The sequence below is a fragment of the Hydra viridissima genome, unplaced genomic scaffold (assembly GCF_058129835.1).
Source record: "Hydra viridissima isolate aposymbiotic clone 2 unplaced genomic scaffold, HvirCarnegie_v1 scaffold_14, whole genome shotgun sequence".
In the NCBI taxonomy this organism is placed as follows: Eukaryota; Metazoa; Cnidaria; class Hydrozoa; order Anthoathecata; family Hydridae; genus Hydra; species Hydra viridissima.
This window is the reverse complement of record NW_028324313.1, coordinates 8418964-8432303: the sequence shown is the minus strand read 5'-3', so window position 1 is coordinate 8432303 and position 13340 is coordinate 8418964. Positions and strand designations below refer to the sequence as shown.

Genomic DNA, 13340 nt, shown 5'->3' with positions numbered 1-13340 from the left:
TACCAGTCATATCTAATTGCCATGTAATTTATAATGTCGGTGTGCTCAGAATAATATGTGTATCTGAACCGTTTGTTATCCTGTAATGATTTTCCCGTAGTTTTTATAACAAAAGAATTTACAATAAAAGTTTTGTAAGCAGGATTTGTTCATTAAGCAAGAACTAATACTGATATTATATTCTTCCTTTCATACGACAGTTTTAAAATCTACAAAAAGGCAATGCTTCCTTTGCCAAACAGCATAAAAGAAAGACCGACCATCGGCGGACTCATGAGGAATATGTTGTAAGCTAAATGTTACTAATAACAACCAAAAAGTCTAATATGTAACACGTGTAACATCGTATACTGCAGTAATACCAAATTCTCTATTATAATGGCTAGTTATTGTACCAATTGACCTCATTGTTCCGCGAAGAAAGATTGTCGATAGATTTTTACTTAGAACATTTTCCTGTAATTTATTTAACTTTTTGAACTTGCCGCCCTGCACTGTATTCTTTAAACGCAATCATGTATTTTTTTAACGAAATACTTGAAGTATAATTTAGAGTCTATTTGTCTTTTTTAAGGATGTCACTAAAGGCTAAGTCTTACTGTAAAACAGATAAATGTAGCGGATTTACTACAATAGATCAATTTTGTGTCTTGAATCTCCGCATGCGAAGGGTTAATCTAAGGGCTTAAATAGGGCTCGCCTATATAGTGTCTCTAGTAAAGGGAAGCCTAATTCATGCCGTTAGGTACTACTTAGATTGTACAATTACTAATTCCTAGATATATTCTTTCAGCAACTCTTATCAAATAATTTTATTTCTCATTTATCAAATAGGTTTATTTCTTGTATGTTCCTTGAAAATTGAATGCAATTTTATCCCTGCAATGCTACTTAAAAATTTATTTCCTGGAATACTTTGTTTCTCCGATATTTTATTCGTTTCAGGAAACCCCTTATCTTTTAATGCATTAAAATCATTTATAAACAGACCAATAAGTTAAACAAACACAAAATATCTTATTGTTTGTAATATACCTTTGGTATCAATGATTTTTCTATCCAATTTAACTTACATCTCTTATCTTTTGCATCTCTCAACAGCATGTAGATAGCTAAAAACTATACATCTACCTTTTCATAATACTCTTCACAAGATAGATGACTAATTTTTAATTTACTCCCTAATTAAAGTTTTTTAGTTTGTTAAATACAGACGTAGAAAGATAAAGTTTATATTGTGATTAATATTATATATTTGTTTAAAGATTAGACAAAATTTTTTACTGCAAATAGTTTCCTTATCTTTTACGTTGTTTGAATATTTTATTTTACTTTCCATCATATTTACCTGTGTTATTATGGCACTTGATGCTCCTCTGCCCAATCAAGACAAATCTGAAATGAACAAATTGGCTGTGAGTATTTGTTATATTTTTGTAAAGTGATATTGCTTAAAGTAACCTTTTTGTAAAGCAGTTATTTTTATCTACTTAAGATAGTTTAATATTATATTTTAGTTTAATAAATAAATAGTTTAACATTTAAATTTAGCAGTTATATTTAAATTTATATTTAAGCTAGATAAGATAAGACAAGTACGGATGGTAGAAATATTTTTTTTCTTGTTACATACATAGTTTTGTTAAATTTAGGATAGGACAGAATGCTACCTTCTTGCCATTTTTGGCACAGAAGCTGTTCTTAAGATTATTGCTAATGGTTTTATATTACACCCACATTCATATCTTAGAAGTCTATGGAATATTATTGACTTTGTTGTTGTAGTAGTAAGGCAAGTATTTGAGATATATTTTTTTTTTTTTTTTTTTTTTTTTTTTGTCATTTAATCAATTTTATGGTTAGAAAAAAAAACTATTTGAACTTGGCTGTCAATTTATTTCCAATATATAGCATTATTACATTACCTGAGGATGTGACAGGTAGTGACCAAGTGAATGTGAAGTCATTGCGTGCAATCAGAGTACTTCGTCCACTCAAACTTATTACAGGAATTCCAAGTATTGATTTGTTCTTAAATAGAGTTTAATTATTTATATGGAATGCTAGATTGCACTAAACATCTTTAACTTTTAAAACAAAGCACAATAAAGGAGAGTATTTTTGATTTTCAGCTTACATTTAGTTTTACTTTACTTTTTTTTTAGTTTATTTAGATTTTAGTTTTAATCTTTAAGTTCTTTTCAATTTTGCAATTTTTTTAAAAATTTTTCTACTAGCATATATTAATTTGATTTTAAACTTTCTCCATAGGATTTTGACAGTCCAAATACTGATAGGAAACAACAGCTTTGTACTTGTACTCTACATTACCTTCATAGCCATTTTGTCTTACAAACTTTTCATGGCACAGAATACATAGAATGTTGAATTCCAAGCTCTTTGATGAGTACTCAACTGTTTTGTTTACTTAAACTTGACTTTTGCTTGACAGCTCAACTTAAATCTAACATAATGATTATTATGGTCACTAAGTCTGGATCAATGTTTTACTTAGCAACTGAAAATTATTCTAATAATGTTATGTCTATATATTACAATCAAGTCATTTATTTTCAGGTTTTTATTAATACTCTATTTACTAATCTCTCCTTTTAGGTTTGCATGTTGTTATGACATCAATCATGAGAGCTGTTGTCCCCCTGTTGCAAGTTTTGTTTCTTCTTAGTTTTGTGATCAGCATTTATGCTATCATAGGATTAGAGTTCATGGTAGAAAGATTTCATTATAGCTGTAAAGATAATCAAACTGGAAAGTGTGAGTAGTTTACTATTTTGTTAAAAACTCTTAAGCCAAAAAATAAGTACGTTCTTAGAATGTGCTATGTTATTCTGCAAGCAGTCAAGCTTTATAATACAATAATACCGAAGGGAACCTAAAAGAATACACTGTAACTATATTGATCATAGCTATACTGGATTTCTCTTCACTAACAGAATAACAAAAATTATTGTGGTATATAATAATTATAGTTTTTATGAACATAACATTTAATATTATTAACAACTTAACTTTTTAAACTTAGTTGTTGATCCAGAGAAAGCTTGTGATCATTTGATAAATGGATCATTTTTTGTGCATGGACATAAATGCTTTGACAATGAAATATGCTCAAGATATGTGGCTGGCGTAAACCATGGAATCACCTCATATGATAATATCTTCCTCTCCATACTTACAGTTTTTCAGTGTGTGACAACTGAGGGTTGGTCAGAGATTATGTATTATGTATGCTTCTTTTTTTAGATTGTTTTCAATAATTTTTGTGTTATTAAATTTATTTTGATTCTTAAACTCTTTTTCATTAATTTTTGTGACTCAATTTCATTAATTTTTGTGTCATTAAATTTATTTTGATTCTTAAACTCTTTTAAATTTTGCTTAGACTCATGATGTCATGGATTTAAATGGGTATATATGGTCAACTTATTACACCACATTAATTTTGTTGGGCTCATTTTTTATGCTAAATCTTGTTCTTGGTGTGCTTAGTGGGTAAGTTTGTATTTAACTCATAGTGCATAAAAGGTTTATTCAGTTAGTTTGCATAATGCTTTCTATTATATTAATTGTTTTATTAATATGTTATGAAAGTTACATGATGGTTTTTATCCAAAAATGATTTTTGAAAATTTTCATCTGTTATTATCATTATTATTATTATTATTATTATTGTTATTATTATTATTGTTATTATTATTATTACTGTTATTATTATTGTTATTATTATTATTATTATTATTATTATTATTTTTGTTATTATTATTATTACTGTTATTATTATTGTTATTATTATTGTTATTATTATTATTGTTATTATTATTGTTATTATTATTATTGTTATTATTATTGTTATTATTATAATATTATTATTATTGTTATTATTATTATTATTATTATTATTATTATTATTTTTGTTATTATTATTATTATTGTTATTATTATTGTTATTATTATTATTATTATTATTGTTATTATTATTATTGTTATTATTATTGTTATTATTATTATTATTGTTATTATTATTGTTATTATTATTGTTATTATTATTATATTATTATTATTATTATTATTATTTTTATTATTATTATTATTATTATTATTATTATTATTATTATTATTATTATTATTATTATTATTATTATTATTGTTATTATTATTGTTATTATTATTATTATTGTTATCATTATCTTTATCATTATTATTTTACAATACAATTGTAAATTAAATACAATTTTAAGTTTATATTAAAATATGGCATTAGTTGTATTTTAACAAATTATTTATTTTTTGGTTTGAATTAAAAGTTGTTAACAATTATAGGGAGTTTGCAAAAGAGAGATTAAAAGTTGAGAATAGGAGGGCATTTATTATGTTGCGCCAAGATATGCAGTTAGAAAGATCATGCGAATCTTACTTGAAGTGGATTTCAAATGGAGGTATAAAATACTAAAAAATACTAGCAGATTTTCAATAGATGTATGATGAAATGGATGTTTAGTTAATGTATTTTTTTATAGGTATGATAACATACAGTTTTAGACTAGTTGTAGCAGTGTATATTGGGGTATGTTTATAAAAAAAAAAAAGGCATTTATTAAGTTCTTTTGATCAAGGCTACAAGTTCCTTTATTTACTTTATGAGTTCCTTAATACTGTGAATGATATGATGGAGATAATGACGGGAGTAATAATAGAACAAATTTTAGTTGCATTTTTTTTTAAATCTAAACCTACTATAGGATGTAGAATGAACATGATTTTAGATATTGTTCTTGCCAAAACCCTTTTAATTATTTTTTTAAAAAAGCACTGTACAAGCTGATTATGCAAATGCACATAACTTTCTTTCATAGAATCAAAAGAACCAATATTTACATCCAAATTTTGTAATTGCCTAGTTTAAAATATGGTGTTTTCAAGCTTGAAATTTTATTTGAGCTTTTTTGACTACTTTGGTTTTGTGCTTTTTTAGTGGTATGATTTTTAGCATGCATATTAATACTTATTATATTATGAAAAGGCATCATTTTTACTTTATGTATAAATGAGCCTAGATGAGAACTAAATTGCAACTGAATAGTTTAGATAACAGAATTGAGGCAAACAGGTTTGTCTTTTCCATCTCCATTCCACTTGGTTTCCATCTGCTCCCATTTTTATATTTAATCTTGTATTTTCTTTTTAAAAGTTTAAAGTATAAATTGATGCCATTTTTACAGTCATTTTTTCATATTATGTTCCAAAATTGCAGGACTTTAAAATCTAATTCTTTCAAAAAATGCAGAACTTCAAAATTTCAAAACATTATTCATAAAGCTAACAATATTTTTCACTTTAATTAATGTTCATTGATCTTAACTTAGAAAAAAAATTATTTTGTAACTAAGTCTTTTTGGTTATAGAAGAGTTGTTGATTGTTGAACAAACAGAGTATTCTGATCAAACTAATGAGAACACGAGTGACGTAATACTTAACCAAAACTATGCAATAAATCCAGCCATTATATTTTCCTCAAGTAAGTACAGGTTAAAAGGGACCCATCACAAGTCTAAGCCTCACTTATTTCAGCTAGGCATAAAGCAATTTCGTTTAAAGGTTCGAAGCATAATAAAACATGAGGCTTTCTTTTGGATTGTGATTGGAATTGTCTTTGTAAATACTGGGATTATGGCAACATACCATTATAGAGAACCAAAGTGGCTTGAAGATACTCAAAGTGAGTTTAACTCAATACTAATTATTGTAGATGTAAAGTTTATTTTTATTATTGAAGTTAATGGCTTTTTAAATGAAAATGAAATTCTTATTAAAAAAAAAAATACAATTAACTTTTCTAGCTTGTTGCTTTTTCTATATTTGTATAATTACATGATATTGTGTAATTATTTTTATTAACTCTAAAGCATAAGTAAAGCATAAATAAAGCATAAAAATTCGCCAAAAATTTAGAAATAAACATAAACTTTTAGGATTTGCTGAAAAGGTTTTTATCAGCATTTTTATTGTTGAATTGCTGATGAAAGTATTTGCTCTAACTTTTCGTGGGTATTGTCAGTCTTCATTTAATGTTTTCGAATTAATTGTAAGTTCAATTTGTGATTTTTTAATTATTACGTTTTTTATAATTAAGAAATTTATAAGTTTTTAATAAAAAAAATTTAAATTTTTTGATAATTCATTATCTGTTATGTCATATTCTTAGTTCAATTTTATATTCATAATGTATGTTTTATATCTTTTTCACACATTAATTAGTCATACCAAGTACACAACATTTTATCAGTGACAATTTTGTATTTATTATTTTCCTTGTGCATAATGAAAAACCTTTTTTTATGTTTTAAAATTCAATTGAAAACTGTTGTTGCATCAAATTAAAATTAAGCTCTTAAAAGATAAAACTGCTTTCAACCATTTTTTTCAATTCATACATTTAAAGTGTTATTTGCTAATGATAAAAAAAAATGTATTAAATTAACATTTAATTAAAACTAATCACTTTTGTTTTAAAAAGCACTTCAGAACTCTTTGTAGGTTATAATTTTGAGCATAATTGAAGCTTTCTCACCATTGGTTGCTGGTCTACGTGTTTTACGATGTTTAAGATTGCTTCGTGTTTTTAAAATCACAAGGTGTAAATATTTTTTTAAGTATTACAGATTAAATTTATTTTTATTTGTTACATTAATACAAAAAAACAAAAAAATATAAACTTCTTCTAAATATAAATATGTATTCAATCTTGAACAATAATTTTTATCAGAATTTACGTATATATATATTTTTATTGTTTCAGATATTGGTCAACATTGCGAAATCTTGTAGCATCCTTGATGAATGCTATGAACTCAATTCTAAGTCTTTTGTTTCTCCTTCTCCTCTTTATGCTCATTACTGCCCTTTTGGGAATGCAGCTTTTCTCTGGAAAGTATGATAAAGTTTTCTGTATTTTAAAATCACTTTTTAAATTTACCATTTACTTACAAATTTTTTTGTACAGTATTAGTTTTTATAAATATAAATTACATAATCATTCTACTTACAGATTTTCCAAACTAAATGAATATCCGCGCACAAACTTTGATAGTTTTCCAGATTCATTGTTGGCTGTGTTTCAGGTTTAAAATTTTGTTTAAGCTAGTTTTAGTAGAATACAATAATGATCAAAATAATAATATTCAAAAAATCATTTCTAAATGAGTGTTTTCATGTGCCTGGAATTTTACTTTTTAGGTGATAACTGGTGAAGACTGGAATACTGTCATGCACAGTGGGATGTTGGCATATGGTGCTCCAGACACAGTTTCTGGCATTTTAGTTTCTTTTTATTTTTTGTTTCTTGTGATTTTTGGTAACTGTATCTTTTCACACCATAAAATTTTAGAAGCAAAAAAAAATTTCACTAAAAGTAAACTTATTAGTATTATTATCATTATCATTATCATTATCATTATCATTATCATTATCATTATCATTATCATTATTATTATTATTATTATTATTATTATTATTATTATTATTATTATTATTATTATTATTATCATTATCATTATCATTATCATTATCATTATTATTATTATTATTATTATTATTATTATTATTATTATTATTATTATTATTATTATTATTATTATTATTATTATTATCATTATCATTATCATTATCATTATCATTATTATTATTATTATTATTATTATTATTATTATTATTATTATTATTATTATCATTATCATTATTATTATTATTATTATTATTATTATTATTATTATTATTATTATTATTATTATTATCATTATCATTATCATTATTATTATTATTATCATTTTTATTATTATTATTATTATTATTATCATTATCATTATCATTATCATTATCATTATTATTATTATTATTATTATTTTTATTATTATTATCATTATCATTATCATTATTATTATTATTATTATTATTATTATTATTATTATTATTATTATTATTATTATTATTATTATTATTATTATTATTATTATCATTATCATTATCATTATCATTATCATTATCATTATTATTATTATTATTATTATTATTATTATTATTATTATTATTATTATTATTATTATTGTTATTATTGTTATTATTATTATTATTATTATTATTATTATCATTATTATTATTATTAATATTATTATTTCACTTTTAGTTTTAGCAAATTAAAAGTGAAATAAACATCTATTGTTATCAAAGGAAGTTAAAATTTCATGTACAAAGTTTAGATATTGCATTCAAATATGACAGTGAAAATCTTTTTGTAAAAGTAATCTTTTAGATGTTTTATTCCTTGACCTAATTTCTAGACACTCTGCTCAATGTATTTTTGGCAATTGCTGTTGATAATCTCACTAATGCCGAAATACTTACACAAGATGAAGAAAGAGAAAAAGAAAGAAAAGAAAAGGCTACAGTTAACTGTGAGGACCAAAACCTTAGTTTGCCTGAGACAAATAATGCAAGCAAGTTTTCGTCAAAAGTTTTTTTGGAGAAATTGGCAGACAAAAAGAGAGAAAATTCAATTCAGGGAAAAAACTCTCTTTGTCCCAAAGCGGATGTAAATATTGATGACACTGTAGGAGAAGTAAAAAATATTTCTTCTACAGTAGTAGATAAAAGTTTATATCCATCACCAAACTTGAGCATGCTAAAGTTTTCAAGATCTTTACTGGAGGCTAGAGCAATTCAAATAAGTCCGAAATTGTTAAGTTCAGATAAAATGGATCTGGAAGCATTGTAAGAATATAGTGTCAAATAGATTTAGTTTTTTTTTTTTCTTCATTAGCGTATTTTAAAACTACAATTAATACAGTTATTATAAAGCGTCCTGCTAACTAAAATTTTGTATCACTAGTTTAGTACACCAGCTGAGCAAACTAATTGTTAAAAAAGGAATCATAATTTTGTTGATATCATAATTATTTATAGATATTTTGTATTTATATGTTAATGAGTAATAATGGATCAATATATATATATTATTGATCCATTATTACTCGTGTTAAACTCTTAATCATTTTTAAACGATTTTTTAAAATATTTAAATACATTATTTGAATATCATTAGGTTATTTAAATATTTACTAAATGAAGTTCAAGGATGTGATCCTTTAAAACAAGAACTTTAAAAGTTAAAATTTACAGAGAAAAAGTCAGATTTTTATGTTGTTTTTTTTTCCCTGAAAGTTTTTACTTTTTAAACTTTTTGAATTTAAAAGTTTTTTTTCATCACTATAAAAGAATTTGCTACTAATTATTCAGGTGTTTTTATAAATTTTGGAGGTTTTATTTAATGAAACAATAGTTTTGAATAATGAATTTTGTTTTTACAGGGACAAATACAAGAACTCAATTCAAAAGAAGGTATTTCTTTTTTAATTTATTTTTTTATCTATGATTAAATTAGAATTATTTTAAAAGAGTACACTTGGTTTTGACTAAATTGTAGTACATTTTTCTATTCTAGTGGTTAAAAATAGTTGACTACAGTCCCACTCATGAAATATTTTTAAACTCAAATTCAGAAGTAAAAAAATCTGAAACAAAAGCTGAGAACGATGTTCTTATTCACACTATGCCAACCAATCAAATGTCTAATTATGATAACCTTTTCAAATTTAATTACCATAATGGAGACAATGCATACAATAAGGATAAGAATTTGTTTAATTTGAGCTCTGTTGAAGATGATGATTATGAACAAATTAATAACAATAATAAATCATTGCAAGAAGGTATTCTTTTTTATTGTGCAACTATGCTACTCTTTGCATAAAAATATTTGATACTTCTACATTTAATCTATAAACTCACTTTAAGAATGTTTTTGTCAACTTAGGCCATTTCTTTAATTCACTTTAAGAATGGTTTGGTTAACTGAGACCATTGTCTTACACTGTTTTACTTACAGATTTTGAATCACAGATACGAAATGAAGGATTCCTTAATATGTTGAAAATCAATGTTGCAAAGCGTAAACGCATAAATGCAAGCCTCCCTGTACTCAATGTTTCATCCCTTTTTATTTTCTCTTCAACTAATAGGTAATTAATGATAATAATAGCATAATAATAATAATAATAGTAATAATAATAATAATAATAATAATAATAATAATAATAATAATAATAATAATAATAATAATAATAATAATAATAATAATAACAATAATAATAGTAATAATAATAATAATAATAATACCAATAATAACAATAATAATAATAGTAATAATAATAATAATAATAATAATAATAATAATAATAATAATAATAATAATAATAATAATAATAATAATAATAATAATAATAATAATAATAATAATAATAATAATAATAATAATAATAATAATAATAATAATAATAATAATAATAATAATAATAATAACAATAATAATAGTAATAATAATAATAATAATAATAACAATAACAATAATAACAATAATAATAATAGTAATAATAATAATAATAATAATAATAATAATAATAATAATAATAATAATAATAATAATAATAATAATAATAATAATAATAATAATAATAATAATAATAATAATAATAATAATAATAATAATAATAATAATAATAATAATAATAATAATAATAATAATAATAATAATAATAATAATAATAATAATAATAATAATAATAATAATAATAATAATAATAATAATAATAATAATAATAATAATAATAATAATAATAATAATAATAATAATAATAATAATAATAATAATAATAACAATAATAATAGTAATAATAATAATAATAATAATACCAATAATAACAATAATAATAATAGTAATAATAATAATAATAATAATAATAATAATAATAATAATAATAATAATAATAATAATAATAATAATAATAATAATAATAATAATAATAATAATAATAATAACAATAACAATAATAACAATAATAATAATAGTAATAATAATAATAATAATAATAATAATAATAATAATAATAATAATAATAATAATAATAATAATAATAATAATAATAATAATAATAATAATAATAATAATAATAGTAATAATAATAATAATAATAATAATAATAATAATAATAATAATAATAATAATAATAATAATGATAGTAATAATAATAATAATAATAATAATAATAATAATAATAATAATAATAATAATAATAATAATAATAATAATGATAATAATAATAATAATAATAATAATAATAATAATAATAATAATAATAATAATAATAATAATAATAATAATAATAATAATAATAATAATAATAATAATAATAATAATAATAATAGTAATAATAATAATAATAATAATAATAATAATAATAATAATAATAATAATAATAATAATAATAATGATAATAATAATAATAATAATAATAATAATAATAATAATAATAATAATAATAATAATAATAATAATAATAATGATGATGATGATAACAATAATAATAATTTTTTTAAAATTTTTTATTAAGTTTTCTTGATTATTTTTTTTGAGTATTTTTATGCACTATAAATTAATATTGAAGTTATCACTGTATATACTAATTCATAGATAGGAACAAACCATTAGTATAGCAATAGTTTTAAAAGTAATAAAGAGTTAAATTATTTTGAAGAGTGTGTATATATGATAAATCATGAGTATTTTTTTTTAATCAAGTATCCTGAGATGACGTGTTAAACTCTAATGGTTACATGTTGTTTTATAGATTTCGTCTCTTTTGTCACAAAATAGTTAATTGGCCATATTTTGACCCTTTCATGATTGCAGTAATAGTGTTAAGTTCAGCAGCTCTTTCACTTGAAGATCCAATTCATCGACATGATGATGTTAATTCTGTAAGTAAAACTGATTTTTTCTTTTACTTCTTTTACTTTTTCTTTTTTAGGACTTCTTTTATGACTATTTTTAAAGGATGCTGCTGCAACTTTTTGTATTTACTATAATAAAGTAACTATGCTATAACTTGATTTTATACTTTTCTTTTTCACTAGTAACCTTTTAAGTTCTTTTGTTTTTAAATTAGCTTATTTGCACTCAATACGTATGTACATTTTATGCAAATGTTTTGAGTTAACATTTCAATAAGGTTTTGTGAAATACTTTTCCTGTTTTAAAAAACCAAAATCAACACTAAAACTGAAATTCATAGTTTTTTTTTTTTGTTTGTTTTTTAATGATTAGTTGTTTCCAATTTAATATGTACTATAAAAAAATTTTTATTTTCTAGGCACTCATGTATTGTGATTATGTATTTACTGTCATATTTGGATTGGAAATTTTTCTTAAGGTAACTATTTCTTTTTTACAACTATTACTGTGTTGCATACTTAAAAAGCTTGTCACAAAAATTTTTTTAAGTAAAAGATCTCTATAAATATGAACTTTGTTTATTCATTCTTAAACGAGAAAATTGTTAAAATGTTAACTTATAGCAAGATTTTTCTACACAAGTTCTTTATTATCTCTAACTTAACAGCTAATATTGCTAGTTAAGTTAAAAAACTAAGCAATACTAATTAAGTTAAAATGCTGAAAATATTAAACTAAAAAGTAAAGAGTTGACTAGTAAACTAGAAAGTAAAAAAGTTTGTCTTAATCAATGTACCTTTTTCATGAACATTTTACTAAAAATTAAAAATAATCACATTTTAAGTCCATTAAGCTTCATGGAGCATAAAGATGTATAAAAAAAATTTTTTTTAGCAAGTTTTTCTTTAATTTTCTTTCATGAGCACCTACTAAAAGTTAGGTTGACGAATTTTAGGTAATTGACACTGGATTCATTTTGCATAAAGGAGCATTCCTACGGAATTCCTGGAACAAACTTGATACATTCGTTTTTATCTGTAGCTTACTATCAATAATTATCCAGTATGTGCCCAATACTTTTTTGTCCTACTTTTATAAATAATATGTAGGCTTTTTTTTTTATTACTTTGCAAGAGTTTTTTAAAAAATTACTTTTTGCAGGACCAATGACAACTTTCAATCATCATTATCAATTAAAGCATTGCGTGTGCTGAGAGTTCTTCGTCCAATCAAAGCAATTCAGAAAGTTAAAAAACTCAAAGTAAGTTAAAAAAATATTTCATTTATCTCTCTTTCTCACTTTCTCTCACTCAATATTTATTTTTCAAGCAATCTTATATTTAAAAATGAAAATACAAAACAGCTAATTGAATTTATTAACCACACCTTCTCTAAAGAAGGAGATTAATTTTATGTCTGATTTGTTGAATTGCCTCATGCAAATTGGTTTTTGAGGTCTTCAGGCTTTCACCAAAGCTG

General features: G+C 22.1%; 1 protein-coding gene across 2 annotated transcripts in view; it reads left to right on the top strand.

The window, feature by feature from the left end:
* The window catches only part of LOC145181856 (muscle calcium channel subunit alpha-1-like), a 28357-nt gene that overhangs the window by 3064 nt on the left and 11953 nt on the right, over nt 1-13340 (top strand). Inside the window, exons 2-22 of one of the 2 annotated variants that reach the window (XM_090071959.1) lie at nt 1310-1415; nt 1653-1792; nt 1912-2018; nt 2617-2775; nt 3044-3246; nt 3404-3513; nt 4342-4457; nt 5424-5738; nt 5992-6104; nt 6557-6654; nt 6819-6950; nt 7068-7140; nt 7256-7379; nt 8356-8785; nt 9382-9412; nt 9516-9783; nt 9960-10092; nt 11758-11887; nt 12280-12339; nt 12817-12923; nt 13023-13122. In XM_090071959.1, the coding sequence (XP_089928085.1) occupies nt 1310-1415; nt 1653-1792; nt 1912-2018; nt 2617-2775; nt 3044-3246; nt 3404-3513; nt 4342-4457; nt 5424-5738; nt 5992-6104; nt 6557-6654; nt 6819-6950; nt 7068-7140; nt 7256-7379; nt 8356-8785; nt 9382-9412; nt 9516-9783; nt 9960-10092; nt 11758-11887; nt 12280-12339; nt 12817-12923; nt 13023-13122 (3055 nt within the window). Of the gene's footprint in view, nt 1-1309; nt 1416-1652; nt 1793-1911; nt 2019-2280; nt 2408-2616; nt 2776-3043; nt 3247-3403; nt 3514-4341; nt 4458-5423; nt 5739-5991; nt 6105-6556; nt 6655-6818; nt 6951-7067; nt 7141-7255; nt 7380-8355; nt 8786-9381; nt 9413-9515; nt 9784-9959; nt 10093-11757; nt 11888-12279; nt 12340-12816; nt 12924-13022; nt 13123-13340 lie in introns of those variants that run through there. The other variant, XM_090071960.1, reaches the window with a different exon arrangement.